We start from the raw sequence: 22,319 nt of genomic DNA on the forward strand, positions 1-22,319 counted from the left end.
CATGAAAATTAGAATGTTCATCTTGATGATATCTAGGTCAAGTTCGAAACTGGGTCACGTGCGGTCAAAAACTAGGTCAGTAGGTCTAAAAGTAGAAAAACCTTGTGACCTTTCTAGAGGCCATATATTTCACAAGATCTTCATGAAAATTGGTCAGAACGTTCACCTTGATGATATCTAGGTCAAGTTCGAAACTGGGTCACTTGCCGTCAAAAACTAGGTCAGTAGGTCAAATAATAGAAAAACCTTGTGACCTCTCTAAAGGCCATATTTTTCATGGGATCTGTATGAAAGTTGGTCTGAATGTTCATCTTGATGATGTCTAGGTCAAGTTCGAAACTGGTTACGTGCGGTCAAAAACTAGGTCAGTAGGTCTAAAAATAGAAAAACCTTGTGACCTCTCTAGAGGCCATATATTTCATGAAATCTTCATGAAAATTGGTCAGAATGTTCACCTTGATGATATCTAAGTCAGGTTCGAAAGTGGGTCACGTGCCATCAAAAACTAGGTCAGTAGGTCAAATAATAGAAAAACATTGTGACCTCTCTAGAGGCCATATTTTCCATGGGATCTGTATGAAAGTTGGTCTGAATGTTCATCTTGATGATATCTAGGTCAAGTTCGAAAGTGGGCCACGTGCCGTCAAAAACTAGGTCAGTAGGTCAAATAATAGAAAAGCCTTGTGACCTCTCTAAAGGCCATATTTTTCAATGGATCTTCATGAAAGTTGGTCTGAATGTTCATCTTGATGATATCTAGGTCAAGTTCGAAACAGGGTCATGTGCGGTCAAAAACTAGGTCAGTAGGTCTAAAAGAGGCCATACTTGTGAATGGATCTCCATAAAAATTCGTCAGAATGTTCATCTTGATGATATCTAGGTCAGGTTCGAAAGTGGGTCACGTGCCTTCGAAAAGTAGGTCAGTAGGTCAAATAATGAAAAAACGTTGTGACCTCTCTAGAGGCCATATTTTTCATGGGATCTGTATGAAAGTTGGTCTGAATGTTTATCTTGATGATATCTGGGTCAAGTTTGAAACTGGGTCAACTGCGATCAAAAACTAGGACAGTAGGTCTTGAAATAGAAAAACCTTGTGACCTGTCTAGAGGGCATACCCTTGAATGGATCTTCATGAAAATTGGTCAGAATGTTCATCTTGATGATATCTAGGTCAAGTCTGAAACTGGGTCACGTGCCTTAAAAAACTAGGTGAATAGGTCAAATAATAGAAAAACCTTGTGACCTCTCTAGAGGCCATAATTTTCAATGGAACTTCATGAAAATTGGTCAGAATGTTCACCTTGATGATATCTAGGTCAAGTTTGAAACTGGGTCACGTGAGGTCAAAAACTAGGGTCAGTAGGTCTAAAAATAGAAAATCCTTGCGACCTCTCTAGAGGCCATATATTTCAGAAAAATCTTCATGAAAATTGGTCAGAATGTTCACCTTGATGATATCTAGGTCAAGTTCAAAACTGGGTCATGTGCCTTCAAAAACTAGGTCAGGAGGTCTAAAAATAGAAAAACCTTGTGACCTCTCTAGAGGCCATAATTTCATAAGATCTTCATGAAAATTAGAATGTTCATCTTGATGATATCTAGGTCAAGTTCGAAACTGGGTCACGTGCGGTCAAAAACAAGGTCAGTAGGTCTAAAAATAGAAAAACCTTGTGACCTTTCTAGAGGCCATATATTTCACAAGATCTTCATGAAAATTGGTCAGAACGTTCACCTTGATGATATCTATGTCAAGTTCGAAACTGGGTCACGTGCCGTCAAAAACTAGGTCAGTAGGTCAAATAATAGAAAAACCTTGTGACCTCTCTAAAGGCCATATTTTTCATGGGATCTGTATGAAAGTTGGTCTGAATGTTCATCTTGATGATGTCTAGGTCAAGTTCGAAACTGGTTACGTGCGGTCAAAAACTAGGTCAGTACGTCTAAAAATAGAAAAACCTTGTGACCTCTCTAGAGGCCATATATTTCATGAAATCTTCATGAAAACTGGTCAGAATGTTCACTTTGATGATATCTGAGTCAGGTTCGAAAGTGGGTCACGTGCCATCAAAAACTAGGTCAGTAGGTCAAATAATAGAAAAACATTGTGACCTCTCTAGAGGCCATATTTTCCATGGGATCTGTATGAAAGTTGGTCTGAATGTTCATCTTGATGATATCTAGGTCAAGTTCGAAAGTGGGCCACGTGCCGTCAAAAACTAGGTCAGTAGGTCAAATAATAGAAAAGCCTTGTGACCTCTCTAAAGGCCATATTTTTCAATGGATCTTCATGAAAGTTGGTCTGAATGTTCATCTTGATGATATCTAGGTCAAGTTCGAATCAGGGTCATGTGCGGTCAAAAACTAGGTCAGTAGGTCTAAAAGAGGCCATACTTGTGAATGGATCTCCATAAAAATTCGTCAGAATGTTCATCTTGATGATATCTAGGTCAGGTTCGAAAGTGGGTCACGTGCCTTCGAAAAGTAGGTCAGTAGGTCAAATAATGAAAAAACGTTGTGACCTCTCTAGAGGCCATATTTTTCATGGGATATGATGAAAGTTGGTCTGAATGTTTATCTTGATGATATCTGGGTCAAGTTTGAAACTGGGTCAACTGCGATCAAAAACTAGGACAGTAGGTCTTGAAATAGAAAAACCTTGTGACCTCTCTAGAGGGCATACCCTTGAATGGATCTTCATGAAAATTGGTCAGAATGTTCATCTTGATGATATCTAGGTCAAGTCTGAAACTGGGTCACGTGCCTTAAAAAACTAGGTGAATAGGTCAAATAATAGAAAAACCTTGTGACCTCTCTAGAGACCATATTTCTCAATGGATCTTCATGAAAATTGGTCAGAATTTTTATCTTGATAATATCTAGGTCAAGTTCAAAACTGGGTCACATGTGCTCAAAAACTAGGTCACTATATCAAATAATAGAAAAAACGATGTCATACTCAAAACTGGATCATGTGGGAAGAGGTGAGCGATTCAGGACCATCATGGTCCTCTTGTTTTTCTTTTGTAAAATGTTTCATGCAGGGCTAATAGTTCATGTGCTGTTAGCAGAAGCTGGGGTCTCCATTATTAAGTGGTAAAGGTTGCTGATTTTAAATCACATGCCCCTGAATGATGTGGGTTTGAAACATTGTGTAGGGTATAGACTTCTTCATGTGAGAAAGCCATCCAGCTGTTGGAATATGGAGCTTTGGTGGTTCTACCCAGGTGCACAACCATGTCTGAAACCATGCCAGAAGGGGCTCAGTACGTCTTCATTTACCATTAATATCCGGATAGGTCACCATATGACTTCATTTGTGCTGGTGTGACTCTTAACCAAACAAAAATAACAAACAAGCAAGAAATTTACAGAACTACAGCTAATACAGAATTATTGATTACTGCCAGATCATTATTTTAACATGACATTCGGAATTGTAACTGACCAATCAGAGAGCTGCATTTTCAAGTACCTTCCAGTTTCCTTTTTAGGGTAATGTAAAAGTCCAAGAATGATCTATAAGCATTACCCAAGGGAATCCTGTATCATTTCACAGTGTTTGGGACAGGTTAATGATATAAGTTTCAGCAGAAATTTAATTGTTAATGATCATGCACATATTTGTACATACTCTACCCAGATTCTTCAAATTATTTCCAGTTTTTCAAAAAACATTTTCTCCAGAAGGCATGGTCACTTTATGCTAGTTGTATAGGAAATAACTGGCCAGTGTTTTAGCTCACCTCAAACGAACGTTACGGGTGAGCTATTAGTAAAAATGGATTGACTGATATACAACGTGCTACGTCCATTGTCCATAATTTACATAGACATCTTGTCCTCAGAAACTACTGGTCAGTCATTCAACAAATTCGGCAATCTTCTCTCAGATTTGTTCAATGGTTCTGCTTGACCTGTCTTAGAAGCCTCTAGAGCTAAAAGTAGAAAACCTTAAATGACATTTCTTCTCATGAAGTGCTGAACAGGCTTCAGTTTCTGGGAAAAAACTTATAATTACTTAATTAAGTCTGTTATTTTAAAATCATGCAACTGCTTAAGTTATTGTTATTTAATGTTGATTTTTTTTTTCTATAACCATGTATTTATAGCTAAATTGTACTATGGACAGTAGTATTTTTTTGCAGTACTTATTTCAGTCAGGCAAATATGATATTTCTATTTAAGCACAATATAACAAACTTAAGTATTTGCTTATTAAGTTTATTTCTTATTTCTATACTTTGTTATCCCCCGACGAAAGACGGAGGGATATAGTTTTGGCGTTGTCCGTCCCTCCGTCCATCTTTCCTTCCGTCCATCCGTCCAGAGCCATATCTAGGAAATGGTTGGGAATATTTATATAAAACTTCATATACATGTTCACCACTATGAGTTTTTGCGGCCCGCCAAGTTTCAGTCAGATTGCCCTAGTAACACCAGAGTTATGGCCCTTAGAAGTTTCTAGTGTTAACTATATAGGGTACTATAAATATGGCAATTTCTGCATCATAACTTTTGATATATTTGACCTAGAACTATGAAACTTAAACAGACTTTAGATCACCATAATGTGGTTGTGTACACACAATTTCGTTCAGATTTATTTTGTAAATTAAGAGTTATTGCCCTTTAATTGTATAAAAATCCACGTATTTGTGCATAACAAACTTACCATTTGGTAGAATTTCATTAAATTTCTTTCATTCTTTTCCATGAACATTTATTGTAAACATGTGAAGTTGTGTACCCACACCTGGTCACCCCCTTACCTTGATCACACCCGCTCCCCCTCCCTCCCCCCAAAAAAAATTCCTTATAATATTCCTTATTTTAGATTTTTTTCAAACAAATGCCATGTACATCTTCACCACTATGAGGTTATGGGGCCCATCAAGTTTCAGTCAGATTGCCCAAGTAACACCAGAGTTATGGCCCTTAGAAGTTTCTAGTGTTAACTGTATAGGGTACTATGAATATGGCAATTTCTGTATCATAACTTTTGATATATTTGACCTAGAACTATGAAACTTAAACAGAATTTAGAGCACTATAATGTGGTTGTGCACACACAGTTCCGTAGGGATTTCTTTTGTAACTTCAGAGTTATTGCGCTTTAATTGTCTAAAAATCCACATATTTGTACATGACAAACTTACCGTTGGCAGAATTTCATTAAATTTCTTTCATTTCTTTTCCCTGAACATTTATTATTAACATGTGAAGTTGTTCACCCACACCTGATCACCAACTTGCCTTGGTCACACCCACTCCCCCTTCCAACCCCTCTCCTCCCCCCTAAAATTTTTTTTATTTTTTTTTTTCATGCCTTATTTTAGATTTTTTTCAAACCTTCCTTGAATACTTATCAACATGCAAGTTGTACCATTCCCCCACCTCCCATTTCAATTAACTGCATTTAATTTTAAAAGCTAAGCTTATTACAGTAAAAATATCCCATTCAAAATAAATTCTTTAGTCAGGATCAAAGTATCATACATTTATTATGTACTCTTTGATTAAACATTTGTTTTCTGTTAAATTGATTTTGACTAATGAAATTATTTGCTTCTTATTAACATCCTTAACTTTTTGCCAGATATATTTTTTTGCCATTCCTCACCACAGACCCTTTCGGCGGGGGATACCAATTCATCGAATTTGCTTGTTTACTGTAAAATTCAGAATTTGTTGTGTTATGATCTATGAAATAGTTATATACAGTTCTAATATAGATGAAAAAATCACCGGCTGAATTATAAGCAGCATGTACACCTTTTGAGTCTAGTGAGCAATATTGTGCCATCATGGCCCGCTTATTGTAGAATGTATGACCTAAGAAGCAGACGTTGCGAACTGGCATTTCTTCAAATTGAATGTTTTGTAAAGAACAAGTAATATATATTACGCAGAATTCTAAAATGTTTTGATTCAGACCCTTAAATAGAAGTTATTTACAGCTACAGTAAGTATTGCATTTCTAAAGCAGTTCGGTGCATAAAATGTGAACAGAAACTGAATACACACTTTAAAAATAGTTCAGACATATGATTATTGGATACCTCTGTACCAAAACATGGATAGTTCAGACATATGATTATTGGATGTCCCTGTACAAAAACATGGATAGTTCAGACATATGATTATAGGATGCCCCATGTACCAAAACATGGATGTGTCACTTTTCCTGTATGTTTTTGTAGGTATAACAGAAAAAAATATTTTTACTTCTAGTTTCTTGATGTAGTTGATTAGTATCCTCTTATACATCACCCACATTACCCTCTCTAAAATCAGTATTATTAGTATCCCTCGTCCCCCTTCCTACATTACACCCAACACCTACAAGTTTTTTCACCAGTTTTTGTGTATCTTGATATTGTTAATAAAACTTGTAGTATCCATTGAACCTATGCCCTGATCACCCCATCACAGACACACATCCTCCCACCCCAAGTTTCTTGATACTGTTTTCTGTTTCATTGTATACCTTCATCCTTCCCATATTGCCCACCATTTACTGTATTTTCTTACTTTAAATGATTTATTTTTATTTTCACTTTATTTTATTTCTTACTCAGTCATGCCACCAACCCTTCAAACATTACACATACCCTCAGGAGTAATCCCCCTTTCAGAATATTCTCTCGTTGAACTTTTCATCTTATGCAGCCAGCTTCAGGGCTTGCTGAAAACTCTTGTTGAGGCAATATATCAGTGAAATCATTGCCTAATAGTTAGTGATACTGATAGTATTCCACACACTGATATAACTGTTCTACTGAAAAATGGGTGCATGTGTGTGTTGTGGGGGCGGGGAGGGTAATGTGAAAACTTACATAGTTCTGTTTCTGTTTTTCAGAATTGGTCAAAGGTAATAGACATAAGCTATTTACAAAGTTTTGGATCTTCCGAGAGATGCCAACAATTTGTTGAAGAGGGACTTCTGAGGTTTGAACAGAGGTACGTACCTTTTACAAAGTAAGATTAGAATTGCCACATGTACACTTAAGTAAATTGTTGCAGCAAAAGTTGTCTAATCTAAACAAGCTCATAATTTCGTTTTAAATTGCTACTTATTTTGTAGTAAATGAGTGACAGCCACTAAGCCAATTCTGTTATTAGCTCACCTGAACCAAAGGCTCAAGGTGAGCTTTTGTGACCTCTTGATGTCCGTTGTGCGTTGTCCGTCTTGCATCTCTCAACAATTCCTTGTCTGCTGAATAGTGATATCAGTTATGATTTGATTTTAACAAAACTTGCACACAGCTTGAATCACAATGACATCTAAGTTCCTTTGTTGAACCAGCCATATCCAATCATGGGTTCCAGAGTTACAGCCCCTGAGAGGGAAAAAATTGGCTATTTTGGTCTTGTCTGCATGATATTTGTTTCATTTATGATTGGATTATATTCAAACTTGCACACAACTTGTATCACCATATGATCTTGGTTACTTTTTTGAACCAGCCATATCCCACCATGGGTTTCAGAGTTACAGGCCCTGAAAGGGCAAAAATTGGCTATTTGTCTTGTCTGCATGATAATGGTTTCATTTATGATTTGATTTTAATAAAACGTGTACACAAATTGTATCACCATCAAATCTCAGTTCTTTTCTTGAACCAGTCATATCCCGTTTTGGGTTCCAGAGTTACTGCTCCTGAAACAGAAAAAATTGACTATTTTGGTCTTGTCTGCACAATGGTTGTTTAATTTATGAATGGATTATATTCAAACGTATCACCATTAGATCTTGGTTTCTTTCTTGAACTGGCCATATCCCACCATGGGTTCCAGAGTTACGGCCCCTGAAATGGCAAAAAATGGCTATTTTGGTGTTGTCTGCATGATAGTGATTTCATTTATGATTTGACTTTAACCGAACTTGCACACAACTTTTATCACCATAAAGTCTGGGTTCCTTTGTTGAACTAGCCATATTTCACTATGGGTTCCAGAGATACTTCCACTATGCATCCACAAACTTTGTTTGGAGCATTTCTTCTTCATGCATGGAGGGAACTTGATATAACTTGGCACAAATGGTCACCACCATGAGGCACCCTTGTTTTAAGAATCACTTTCCTTTTTGTTACTGTAAGTAGCTTATATTGTAACTGCATTTGATTGGCCAAAAAATTCCATATGCAAATACAGGTGCTAGTAAGAAATTTGCTATGACTTGCATATATTGTGACATTCCTGTTTCCCTATATGTATATATTGGAAACTTTTGATTGAGTGTTCTTGTCAGAAACAGCAGGCCAAATTTTGAAACATGTTTGCACAAATGTTTCTTGGATATTTTCTGGTGACTGTCTACCGTAATTGTTCAAATTACTGCACAAGGTCGAAATTTGGCCATGCCCATATATGTGATGTATATTTGATATATGCTTATATAAAAGAAACTTTGAATATCTTCTTCTCTGAATCCACAATAGCTAAAGCCTTGGTATTTATATAATCGTAACTTGTACCATTATGTTGTATGCACTAGAAGCCTTTTACACAGGTGAGCGCTTTAGGGTCAGTGACCCTCTTGTTAACTTACCTGAGCACAAAGTGCTTATGGTGAGTTATTGTGATCACGCTGTGTCTGTCATTCGTCCTGCGTGCGTCTGTGCGTCAAGTCACCCGTCAATCTTCAACATTTTTGTTTAAACGACATCTCCTCCAAAACCAATGAATGGATTTTGATGAAACTTGGCCATGATGTTCCTTGGGTGGTCCTCTTTAAAATTTGTTCAGACAATTTCGCTTAGTTGCACGTAGGGGCTGCCAGACCTAAAAATAGAAAAAATTTCCAGCGACATCTTCCACCTAAACAGATGGTCCGATTTTGAAATAATTTCACACAAATGGTCCTTATGTTCAAAATATACCAAAAACATGGCCTCTAGTCGTTGTTGACCAGACAACCCTGGAAGGTTTCAAGTCGGTCTTGGCCAGCCAGTACAATAACTAAACTTCATCTACCGTTTTACCAGTTTTTAACTCATTGTACATAGAGAACTTTTACTACACGGGCCAAGCTAGAAACTTGACTGTACTGGTACTATCAGGATTCACAATCATACCAAACTACAGCGTTGTGTATGCATTGTTTGTCAGCCAAGTAATGCGCGTGTGGACAGGCCTTACAGCTTACAAGGCCGGCATCTTAATGTACTATACATGCTGCATCTTCTCCAATGTAAGTACTCACGATAGCTTTATGCCAGTCCAGCTGTACATAGAGACACTTTTACTCCGAACCAAGTCAGTCCTGCCTGCTACGCCTATGTACAAAGTTTTAACCAAATTGCGAGTATGCTCTTGTAGAGTGAGGCAGTTACTTGAGATGATGATTGTTATTTTGATTCGTCATAAAACATGGCCACCAGAGGGCATGGTCACTTTTCCTTCTTGTGTGAAACTGCTGGCCCGATTTTAGTGTAATTTTACACAAATGGTCCTTGTGTGACCCTCTGCCAATATTGTTCAAATTATTTTGATTCGTCTAAAAACATGGCCGCCAGAGGGCATGGTCACTCATGTTTATAGTGGAAACTTTAAAAATCTTCTTGTGTGAAACTGCTATCCCGATGTTAGAATAATTTTACCTAAATGGTCCTTGTGTGACCCTCTACCAAGATTGTTCAAATTATTTTGATTCCTCAAAAAACAATGCCACCAGAGGGCGTGGTCACTTTTCCCTATATGCATATTGTGGAAACTTTAAAAATCTTCTTGTTTGAAACTGCAAGCCCGATTTTAAAATGATTTTCCAGAAATGGTTCTTGTGTGACCCTCTACCAGGATTGTTCAAATTGTTCTAATTCCTCAAAAAACATGGCTGCCTGGGGGCGTGGTCACTTTTCTTCTCTGAATCAAAAATAGCTAGAGCCTTGATATTTGGCGTGTGATTTGTAATGTCTACCATAATTGTTCAAATTATTGCCCTAGGTTCAAAAGTGTGTGTGACATATATACGATATAGGCTAACATAAAAAAAACTCTCACTCTGTACTTATACAAATACACTTGAAGCATTGTACACAGGTGAGCGCTTTAGGGTCAATGACCTTCTTGTTTTTGTTTTTCTGGTCTCAGTATCAGTGGTGCAAACAGGTTCCAATGTTGCTTGTGAATGTATGTAATCAACTGTTACCTTACCTTATTAATTTTTACAGTGGGGTTAGAGCAACGTCTAAGGGCCTGCTGATACTGGATACAATATTGCCACATCTGCTGTATGAACTAGGACAACTGTGTGATAATGAAGGTGTTACTTGATTGTGATGTGTTTCAGAATGTTAAAGTTCTTAGGAATAACACAATGGTATTCATAGAAGCTAAACATGCAGCATAAAGTGCCGGAAATTACTACACATGTGAGAATAACATGCTAGTAGTAAACAGTATTGTAATATTGAACTGTTGACCAGGAATTTGTAAAATTCTTGTTGCACAGTGTTTCCATCACCATCAACCAAGCAAGTTTTTCTTTTTGCTGATTTTACAATATAACTTGACAGTAATCAAAACGAAAAATAATAGAACAGGACAATTTAGGACATAGTCAGATGTGCTTGCGTTATGGATAAAGATGGCATAGTGTTATTATGAACTAAATGAGTATTGCTGTCTAAACTATGCCATTGAATGTTTATTAGATAGACACAAAAAATGAACCTGGACATTTAAGGTCAAGTCACATGTTAAACATATCATGGGACTGAAATTGACAAAACATGTTTGTTGTCAGGGACTGTTTTTAAACGTTCTGTGCTTATAGTGAAACAGAAAGGAAACTTAATACGTTGGTAGCTCACATGTCACGAAGTGACAAGGTGAGCTATTGTGACCGCGTGATGTCTGTCGTCTGTCGTCCGTCAACAATTTCTAAAAAAATCTTCTTCTTGAAAACCACTGGGCAGAGTTACACCAAACTTCGCAGGAATGATCCTTGGGTGGCCCCCTTTCAAAATTGTTCAAAGAATTGAATTCCATGCAGAACTCGGAAAGGAAAAACTGTAAAAATCTTCTTGTCCAAAACCACAGGGCCTAGGGCTTTGATGTCTGGTGTGTAGCATCATCTAGTGGTCCTCTACCAAGATTATTCAAATTATACCCCTAGGGTCAAATATTGCCCCGCCCCGGGGGTCACATGGTTTATATAGACTTATATAGGGAAAACTTTGAAAATCTTCTTGTACAAAACCACATGGCCTAGGGCTTTGATATTTGGTATGTAGCATCATCTAGTGATCCTCTACCAAGATTATTCAAATTACCCCCCTAGGTTCAAATATGGCCCCGCCCCAAAGGTCCCAAGTTTTACATAGATTTATATAGGAAAAAAAGTTTAAAAATCTTCTTGTCTGAAACCACAACACTTAGACCTTTGATATTTGGTTTGTATCATTGTCTTATGGTCCTCAACCAAAATTGTTCAAATTGTACCCCTTGGGTGAAAAGAGGTCCTGCCCTGGGGGTCCCAAGTTTTATATAGACTTGTATAGGAAAAAGCTTTAAAAATCTTCTTGTCTGAAACCATACGACCTAGGCTTTTGATATTTGGTATGATGCATTGTCTAGTAGTCCTCTACCAAAATTGTTCAAATTATGCCCCTGGGGTTAAAAGAGGCCCCGCCCTGGGGTCACTTAGTTATTATGTGAGTTATATAGGAAAAATACTTAAAAAATAATCTGATCCTATTTCCAAGACTGTTTAATTATAATCACCTGATGACCCCAAGTAGTATGATGTCACTTGACTGTGACCTTGACCTACTTTCTTGTTTTTTAAGATACAGCCTTGAAATTTTGATGACATACACAGTTTTGGAACTGAATTTCATTAACCATGAATGTGACCTACTGACTTTCTTAATATTTTATCATCAGTTTGACATTTGAAACATGTAGCTCATATTACTCAGGTGAGCGAACCAGGGTCATCATGACCCTCTTGTTTTAAAGTTGTTTTAAACTTATTTTACAGAATGTGGAATGTGTTTTTATTAGCTCACCTGAGCACAAAGTGCTCAGGGTGAGGTATTGTGATCGCTCACCGTCCGGCGTCCGTCCGTCCGTCTGTCCGTTGTACGTCCGTCGTCCGTCCACACTTTCCTTTAAACAACATCTCCTCCTAAACCAACAGGCCAATTTCGATGAAACTTCACAGGGATGTTCCTTGGATGGTCTTCTTTAAAAATTGTTCAAAGAATTGAATTCCATGCAGAATTCTGGTTGCCATGGCAACCGAAAGGAAAAAACTTTAAAAATCTTCTTCTCAAAACCCAGAAGCCCTAGGGCTTAGATATTTGGTATGAAGCATTGCCTAGTGGACCTCTACCAAGTTTGTTCAAATCATGACCCGAGGGTCAAACTGACCCCGCCCCAGGGGTCACTTGATTTTACATAGGAAAATCTTAAAAAATCTTCTTCTCAAAAACCAGAAGCCCTATAGCTTAGATATTTGACATGTAGCATTGCCTAATGGACCTCTACTAAAGTTGTTCAAATCATGACCCCGGGGTCAAAATTGACCTCGCCCCAGGGTTCACTTGATTTTATATAGGAAAATCTTCAAAAATTTTCTAAAAATAAACCAGAAGGCCTAGAGCTTAGATATTTGACATGTAGCATTGCCTAGTGGACCTCTACAAAATTGTTCCAATCATGACCCTTGGGGTCAAAATTGACCCCGCCCCAGGGGTCACTTGATTTTACATAGGAAAATCTTCAAATTTTTTTAAAAAATAAACCTGAACGTCTAGTGCTTAGATATTTCACGTGTAGCATTGCCTAGTGGACTTCTACAAAATTTGTTCAAATCATGACCCCTGGGGTCAAAATTGACCCCGCCCCAGGGGTCACTTGATTTTACATAGGAAAATCTTCAAAAAATTTCTAAAAATAAACCAGAAGGCCTAGATCTTAGATATTTGACATGTGACATTGCCTAGTAGACTTCTACAAAATTTGTTCAAATCATGACCCCCCAGGGTCAAATTGACCACGCTCCATGGGGTTACTTGATTATACATAGAAAAATCTTCAAAATTTTCTAAAAAAAAAAGCAGAAGGCCTAGAGCTTAGATATTTGACATGTACACGGTGAGGATGCGTACACCGGATATTGCCATTAAGTGATAAGGTATTTTCCAAAAACGTGATTATTTTTCGTCAACAAGGTAAGTAAAACCCCCATTTACTATTGTATTATACTACTACAGAAGAAAAGAGCATTACTTTTCATAACTAGATACTGTGTATATGCTCTCACAAGCGTAAAATGAGTCAATCTTAAGTAGAAATGCTAAAATTTGTGATAAAATGACAAGTTTATCATTTGATAAATGCATGCCGTAAACACATTTGTCCCGATACCATAACCTATTTGCATTGTATGGAAAATCTGAATCGTACGATTTATTTAGTTATATACAAAGAAAAAATGTGCAAAATTTCAGCTTTGTAAATGTTCAAATGACGGAGAAATCGGTGATAAATGAGCGCCGATGGTGTACTGTGTATTGAGTTTTCAAAGTAATATGTGTACTGTGTATTGCAGTTTGGTGTACTGAGTATTGATATTGAAAAACGTGCATATTTTCAGCATTTATAGTCATTAGATAGACAAGGCATGTAATTCCATTGGCCCAAATGATGGAATGTCTTTTTCTGTTTGCAGATGACATTAGACTTCACAGCGAAAATAACAAGCACCAGTTTGAACACTGATATTACAACTTACAATTACAGCGGCATGCCAATAGTGACTCCGAGAAACTGTCTAAAGACTAGCCATTGCCGAGCAAAGACCCAGCCGCAAGTTCAGCCGTGAAGTTTTATAATAATGTTACACAGGATATGATGACGACAAGTGTGGAAAAGGTCTCCCCTTATAAGAAGAGCAAACATGAAAATATGTTATCCTTTCGCCTTCATACTACAAAGAGACATAAACCTTGGTCAATAGACGACCTTTATCGATTATGTTGTCACTATAGTTCAAAGGTCAATATCATAGGGGCTTTGAACTTTTAATGTGGTTTCTCCTCAATAACCTGAGACTCATTTGACGTAGAACCTTCGAACTAGTTTCACTTGAAATTTTCTTATAATAATATAGTTAAAGCTATTTTTATTGGTTTAAATGGTAATTAGCTCACCACTTGCTTCATACGAAACAAAATGGGTGTCATATGCACTGAGCAATTTGTGTTAAAAGTAGGAGGAAACAGTGCCATGTGTTTTAATTATTTTCTTTTGAAGATATATTTTTGCAACACGTTTCATTTTGGGCAATTGGGAAAATAGTATGCGGTCTATATTTTTTTTACTTATGTCTTTTTAAACACATTTCTGAATTCATCAAATCAGTTCATTATCAACTTTTATGGTAGAATCAGAACTTCCCCCTATGTTGTACCAAAATAGTATATTTATTGTCAAGGTCAACTTCGAACTACAACAAACGATTGGGAACTGACTTGAAGATCATTTCGATTTTTTTCATGTATTCAAACTGTTGAATGTCAAATGTTTATGATCTTTGGTTTAAACATATTTATTCCCAACAATATACATAACTATATTTGTATACTAACATTACAAGTACAGTTGGTGGAAAGGATTATCTAGTACGAAAAACAAATCTTATAGAGTTCTTCTACTATCTTATTATTATCTTTGCTATTTTATGAATTTGTGTTTACGTTTCAAGTTTGTTTAATAAATATTCCAAAGTACATGACTTTTTGTTCTTTATCAAAGTAAAACATGGCTTTTGCAATATTACTTGTGAAATAATGTTTGGTAAGATAAATCTGTCACAACAGAACCTATTTCAGTATCAATGCCTAATCTTATGTGGAAGTAATGTACACTCATCACATTTATGCAGTAACTAGCTGCTTCTTTTAATGTCAATAAGTATTCGTCTGTCTTGCATTCTCTTTCCTCTTAATTTAGCGTCAGAAATGCGGTCTCTGTTATGCAAGCAGTTATAAAATCATTGGAAGAGTTATAAGCCTGCTCTTCAAAACAACTTGCAGTCTTCACTATAACTCATATTAACCGAGTTGTCGATGAAACATTTTGCGACGTCAAGAAATATAGGAAACTATAAAATCAGTTAAGGAAACAGGTTTCCTTCAACAACTGATTAAAGGTATTTAAATACAATTGTTTTGACATTCAAAATTAAAAACTTTTCACCGACAGATTTTTCAAATTTTGTCATTTTTGGGGGAGATAATCGGTATTGAAGTTATCATTGATGCCTATGGGAAATATATAATTTCTTTGATTATGAGAATCTGAACTTGAGTTTCAAGAAAATTTTGCGGTAGAAAGCTGCATTATATGATTCTGATACAAATATCAAAAAGAAATCTAAAATTTCCCGTAGAGAAAAGAAGAAAATCATTTTTTTCTAGTTTTCAGGGGAGATAACTCATGAAAAACCAAAATTATCAGGGGAGGTAATCTAAAGGAAATTTTTAAGAACTTCTGTCACTATATAACTTGTCAATATGCACCTTATTTCTATCCTTTGACATTTTTAAAGCTTAAATTATCAAGTTGTATGTACGCTTTTGGTGAAATTGAGGCTATTACACCATGTTATCCTTAAAGAAAACGTTCCTTGGCAAACAAACTGATTAAAGGCTATTTATTCATCCATCTATTTTGTCACATTCTTTCATAGACTGTATAACAATACTCTCTGAAAACCTTGTCTGTCCATGGAATTGCACTCTGTGTAACATTGAAAGTTCCATGTACACCGCCGTGTATGTGTTTCTAGATTATATTTTTGTACTGGTAGCATTGTGTAAATGTTGAGTTCTGCTAGATGGCGTGGTAGGTAGCATACATTTCCACTGCCGTCAGTGAACAGGCTCCTCACCATTTGCCCAAATCAAAGGTTTCTTTCTGTTGCAAATTGGTCCCTTTTGTAAGCGGGTTCCTTTTTGAAACAAGTATGTTAATATTTTCTGAATCAGCAGTATTTTTTCTGGGTTTTTTTCTCTGCATATGTCTGGTGCTATCTTGTAATTTACATTTTTTGCGGTTTTGGTCGTTAGCGTACTATAATATTCTCGTCATTTGGGTGGTGTTCAACAAAATGACATACAATGGCCTTAAATTCGTTCGTCGAGCCAGCCATAAACACACATAAACAAGTTGAATCTGCAACGAAAAAAATCACAATATAGTATTTATTAGTAGGGCCGGGCTTTCTGCTAGATATTGAGAGTAAGTCTTAGTGGCGTCCCAATGCAAAAGTTTAAAAATATACCTTTAACTGTTTTTGAGATAATTCGTGTAATATCAACTTAAACAATGCTCAATGGAAGAACAGAAAATATAAATACATTTACAAAATATTGCCCTCTGTTACACTATGGTGACTGAGAGTTACGTTTAGAGCTTATTACGTGAATTACAACAGAGTAAACGCTATAAATATCAATGTAAAACATCATGTATCTTCAGGGCTAAAGAAGTTACTGTTTTGTACTTTGAAAAGGAAATGATAATGTACATTTTGCAAGATTAATTCTATAAAACTCAGCGATAATGTAAACAATACACAGTACAGTAAAATGTGATACAAGTCAATACACAGTACATATATTTGCAATACACAGTATACCATCGACGCTCATTTATCATCGATTTCTCCGTCATTTGAACATTTACAAAGCTGAAATTTTGTACATGTTTTCTTTGTATGCAACTAAATAAATCATACGATTCAGAATTTTTATCACAAGACAATAAATGACGGTATCGGGAGAAATGTGTCCTCGACCTGCATTTATCAGATGATAAAGTTGCCATTTTATCACAAATTTTAGCGTTTCTTCATAAGATTGACTCATTTTACGCTTGTGAGAGCATATACACAGTATCTAGTTATTAAAAACAATGCTGTTTTCTTCTATAGTAGTATAATACGATAGTAAATAGGTGTTTTACTTACCATGTTGACGAAAAATAAACACGTTTTCGGAAAATACCTTATCACTAAATGGCAATATCCGGTGTACGCATCCTCACCGTGATGTAGCATTGCCTAGTGGACCTCTACAAAAGTTGTTCAAATCTTGACCCCCCCCCCCCCCCCCCCCCCAGGGTCAAATTGACCCAGCCCCAGGGGTTACTTGATTGTACATAGGGAAATGTTCATAAATTTGCTAAAAATAAACCAGAAGGCCTAGATCAAATCATGACCCTCGGGGTAAAATTGGCTCCGCCCCAGGGGTTACTTGATTGTACATCGGAAAAACTTCCAAAAATTTTCTAAAAATCATCAGTTTGACATTTGAAACATGTAGCTCATATTACTCTGGTGAGCGATCCAGGGTCATCATGACCCTCTTGTTTTGTATACAATTGTTAATTTTGTGTGCGTTGTGCAGAAATAAATTTAGTTAAATTAAATGAAGAGTTTGCCTTTCACCATTGCAGTTAATGCATTGCAAAATTTAGGCTACATAAGGAAGTTTTAGGTCCTCAGACTTGATTACATGAAATTATCCACACAATAATCTGTTCAAAGTGCTCATGGTGAGCTAATTAGTGATCATGCTGTGTCTGTTGTGTGTGCGTCAGTCCATCCGTCGTTATCAATTGTGTTTAGACATGTATGTACAATTGACTTATATAGAAGAAATTTCTTAAAATTAGATCAAGCAGTTTAAGATCAAAATTAATATGATTTAACAGACCAAACATGACCCTGACCTAGAAACCAAATAAATTATCTTACTTGTAACTTCTGATTGCTTGAGACCATAATAATAAAATTATTATTAAGATTGATAAACAAGTTGCTTGTGTAACTCGCATGAATTAAAAGTTCAAATTTTAAGTCTTTTGAATTTTATTATTTTAGCTCACCTGTGTCCGTTGTTAGTCGTGCTTCTGTTCGTCTGTCGTCAACAGTTATGTTTAAAAGACATCTCCTCCAAAGCCATTGAATGGATTTTGATGAAACTTGGCATGGATGTCCTCGGATGGTCCTTTACCGAAGTTGTTCAAACAGTTCCACTTGATTGCACATAGAGGCTGCCAGGGTCAAAATAGAGAAATCTTTAAAAAAAAACATCTCCTCCTAAACCAAAAGTCCAATTTAAAATAATTTCACACAAATGTTTCTTATGTCACCCTCTACCAAGGTTGTTTAAATTATACTGATTCGTCAAAAAACAATGGCCATCAAAAAGCATGGTCACTTTCCCTATATGTCTATAGTGGAAATTTAAAAAAAATCTTCTTGTCCGATTTTAAAATGATTTTACAGAAATTGTCCTTGTGTGGCCCTCTACCAAGATTGTTCAAATTATACGGATTTGTCAAAAAACATGGCCGCCAGGGGGCGTGGTCATTTTTCCCTATATGTATATAGCAGAAATTAAGAAAATATTCTTTTGTGAAACTGTAAGCCTGATTTTTTTAAAATGATTTCACACAAATGTATGACCCTCTGCCAAGACTTTTCAAATTATTTTGATTTGTCAAAAACTATGGCTGCCAGAGGGCGGGTTCACTTTTCCCTATATTCATATAGTGGAAACTTTATAAAAATCTTCTTGTGTAAAACTGATTGCCCAATTTTAGAATAACTTTCACAAATGCTTCTTGTGTGACCCTCTACCAAGATTGTTCAAATTATATTGATTGGTCAAAAAACATGCCTGCCAGGGGGCGTGGTCACTTTTCCTAAAATCTATATAGTGGAAACTTGAAAAATCTTCTTGTGTGAAACTGCATGACCGATTTTAGATTAATTTCACACAAATGGTCCTTTTGTGACCCTCTACCAAGATTGTTCAAATTAAACTGATTTGTCAAAAAACATGGCCGCCAGAGGTCGTGGTCATTTTTCCGTATATGTTTATTGTGGAAACTTTAAAAATCTTCTTGTGTGAAACTGCTAGTCCGATTTTAAAATAATTTTACACAAATGCTTCTTGTGTGATCTTGTACAAATAGTGTTAAATATTTCTGATTCAGCAAAAGACATGGAGGCCATAGGGCGTGGTCACTTTTTCTTTTCTTTTAATAGTATCTCCTCCAAAACCTCTGAATGGATTTTGATGAAACTTTACACAAATGATCTCTGAGTAGCCTTCTTTCAAAATTGAGCCCGCCCGCTTAGCTCAGTAGGTAAGAGCATTGGTCTACGGATCGTGGGGTTGCGAGTTCGATCCTCGGGCTGGGCGTATGTTCTCTGTGACTATTTGATAAACGACATTGTGTCTGAAATCATTAGTCCTCCACCTCTGATAATTCATGTGGGGAAGTTGGCAGTTACTTGCGGAGAACAGGTTTGTACCGGTATAGAATCCAGGAACACTAGTTAGGTTAACTGCCCGCCGTTACATGACTGAAATACTGTTGAAAAACGGCGTTAAACCCAAAACAAACAAAACAAAATCTTTCAAAATTGTTCAAATTGTTCTGTACATTGAACGCAAGAGTCTTTGGTTAAAAATATGTTTTTAGCTATCAGACTTTTTAGATTTTTTTCTCTAGAGCTTTGAAAATTGATATTTGGCATGTGATATAATGATTTGACTCTCTACCATATTTGTCCAAACTATTACCCCAAGGTAAAAATATTGTGTCTGACATGTACTTACTATAGATCTTTATATAAGAAATATTGGAAATCTTCTCTGAATCAATAATAGCTAGAGCCTTGATATTTGAGGTGTTATCTCAGATTTGTAATTTCTATAGTAATTATTTAATTAATTGCCCTAGGTTCAAAAATGTGTGTGACATGTATATAATATAGGCTAACATAGAAGAAACCTAGCTCTGTACTTTAATATACAGACACACTTGAAGCTTTGTACATAGGTGAGCGCTTTAGGGTCAATGACCCTCTTGTTTCCTTTTCACATGACAAAGCTCCAGCAAATGTATTATGACTTATGTGTGAGCTCAAATTTAATTAATTCCCTAAAATGAAAAAGGCCCATAACATGGAACAACATAGAAACTTTTTTTTACCAACTACACCTCAGTACAGTCTCATCCAAACAATAAACACATATGAAGCTTTTTACACAGGCGAGCACTCTAGGGTCAGTAACCCTCTTGTTTACTGTAAATGACTTCTCATGAACTGTTTGATGGGTTTTCGCCAAACTTTGAAGCTTCCTTGCGAGGACCTTTCATTAGTTCTGAGCTATTGCGATACCCCTGTGTTTGTCGTCCATCTGTTGTGTGAAGTCAACATTTTTTTCTGTTGCTCTAGGGGTCACAATTTAAAGACATACACTAGAGTCTCTGTATATGATACTTTTTTGGGGAAATGCAGTTTTCATGGGCAGATATATGAGTCACCAGTCACCTATGACTTATATGCATATCTTTTTTTCTAAGATGATAGTCCTTCAATATCATAAGTTTGAAGAAATTCTTTCATTGGACAAATTTTGCCCATTTAAGCTGAATCTTTATTAAACTTTTTCACAGAAAAATCAAAGAGAAATCTTGTGTATGCAATAGAGGCTGTATTTTTCAATTGATCTACATGAATTTTGGTCAGAATGATGATTACCTTGATGAAATCTAGGCCAAGTTCGATAATGGGTCATCTGGGGTCAAAAACTAGGTCAAGTCAAAGAAAAACCTTGTATATGCAATAGAGGCTGTATTTTTCAAGTGATCTACATGAATTTTTGTCATAATGATTACCTTGATAAAATCTAGGCCAAGTTCCATAATGGGTCATTTAGGGTAAAAAACTAGGTCAAGCCCTCTACAGACGGTAGGTTTTTGTTGTACAACACTAATTAAATTCAAGATGTACAGCCAAATATTATCGTGTGTATGATGCTATTCCTTGATTTCGTAAATCTTAAGTCTTGACTTACAGATTAGGACATGTTCTATTTCGTAAGTTTTGCCTTACGTACCACCCATGTTGACAAGCAACAAATTGTTAAATAATTAGGTGATAAGAGGCAAGTGAATGAAATTCCAGAAACAAGTGCCCGAAAATAAACACAAATCTGAATATAAAATGGCTTCTATTGCATAATGGAAGAAGGATGACACTGAAAAGTTAAATGATTTGAGCCGCGCCATGAGAAAACCAACATAATGCGTTTCCAACCAGCATCCGCGCAGTCTGGTCCATGATGTTCGCTAACGGTTTCTCTAATTGCAATAGACTTTGAAAGCAAACATCATTGATCCTGACCAGACTGCGCGGATGCACAGGCTGGTCTGCATCCATGCTGGTCGCAAAGCCACTATGTTGGTTTTCTCATGGCGTGGCTCATTTGTGTCATGCGTAATCAAATTCATGGGACATAAAAAGGTGAATATTATTTTTTATTATAAATGGTTACATGCTTTTCAATACAGTCCTGATGCATTCTGTTTACTAGGTAAATCTCTGTTATTTATATGGGAATGGAATACTGTCAGTATGTGAAAAATGTACAATTTCAAAATTGTACATCTTTGAGATAATTAGTGTTGTACAACAAAAACCTACCGTCTGTAGAGGGCTTCACTAGGTCAAATCAAAGAAAAACCTTGTGTATGTGATAGAGGCTGTATTTTTCAAATAATCTTTATAAAATTGCCTTGATAAAATCCAGGTAGAGTTTGAATATGGGTCATCTGGGGTCAAAAACAAGGTCACTAGGTCAAAACAAAGAAAAACCTTGTGTATGTGATAGAGGCTGTATTTTTCAAATAATCTTTATAAAATTTAGTCAGAATGATTGCCTTAATAAAATCCAGGTAGAGTTTGAATATGGGTCATCTGGGGTCAGAAACTAGGTCACTAGGTCAAAACAAAGAAAAACCTTGTGTATGCGATAGAAGCTGTATTTTTCAATTGATCTTCATGAAAATTGGTCAGAATGATTGCCTTGATAAAATCTAGATAGAGATCCAATATGGGTCACTTGAGGTAAGAAAGTAGGTGATTAGGTTGAATCAAAGAAAAACGTTGTTTATGCAATAGTGGCTGTATTTTTCAATTGATCTACATGAAAATTGGTCAGAATGATTGCCTTGATCAAATCTAGGTCAAATTCGAATATGGGTCATCTGAGGTCAAAAACTAGCTCACTAGGATATATCAAAGAAAATACTTGTTTAAACTCAGGAGACCACAGTTTTGGTCCAATCCTAATGAAAATTGGCCAGAATATTTGTTTCCAATAAATCACTAGGTCAAATACATTTATCCCTTGTATTGTTGATCTGAGCTTTTTTACTCACCTCTTTTCCCAGAAAATGTGTTTGTATATGTATGTCGCATGATGTAGTTCCTTTGA

General features: G+C 36.2%; 1 protein-coding gene across 3 annotated transcripts in view; it reads left to right on the top strand.

Moving 5' to 3' along the window:
* LOC123563769 (radical S-adenosyl methionine domain-containing protein 1, mitochondrial-like) overlaps window positions 1-11,490 on the top strand; it is an 82,205-nt gene extending 70,715 nt beyond the window's left edge. For all 3 annotated transcript variants that reach the window (XM_053535681.1, XM_053535676.1, XM_053535687.1), the window contains exons 14-15: window positions 6,860-6,960; window positions 10,176-11,490. In XM_053535681.1, the coding sequence (XP_053391656.1) occupies window positions 6,860-6,960; window positions 10,176-10,278 (204 nt within the window). In that variant the 3' untranslated portion in view covers window positions 10,279-11,490. The remainder of the gene's footprint in view (window positions 1-6,859; window positions 6,961-10,175) is intronic.
* The last annotated feature ends 10,829 nt before the right edge of the window (window positions 11,491-22,319 follow it).

The sequence above is a fragment of the Mercenaria mercenaria genome, chromosome 2 (genome assembly GCF_021730395.1).
Source record: "Mercenaria mercenaria strain notata chromosome 2, MADL_Memer_1, whole genome shotgun sequence".
Lineage (NCBI taxonomy): Eukaryota > Metazoa > Mollusca > Bivalvia > Venerida > Veneridae > Mercenaria > Mercenaria mercenaria.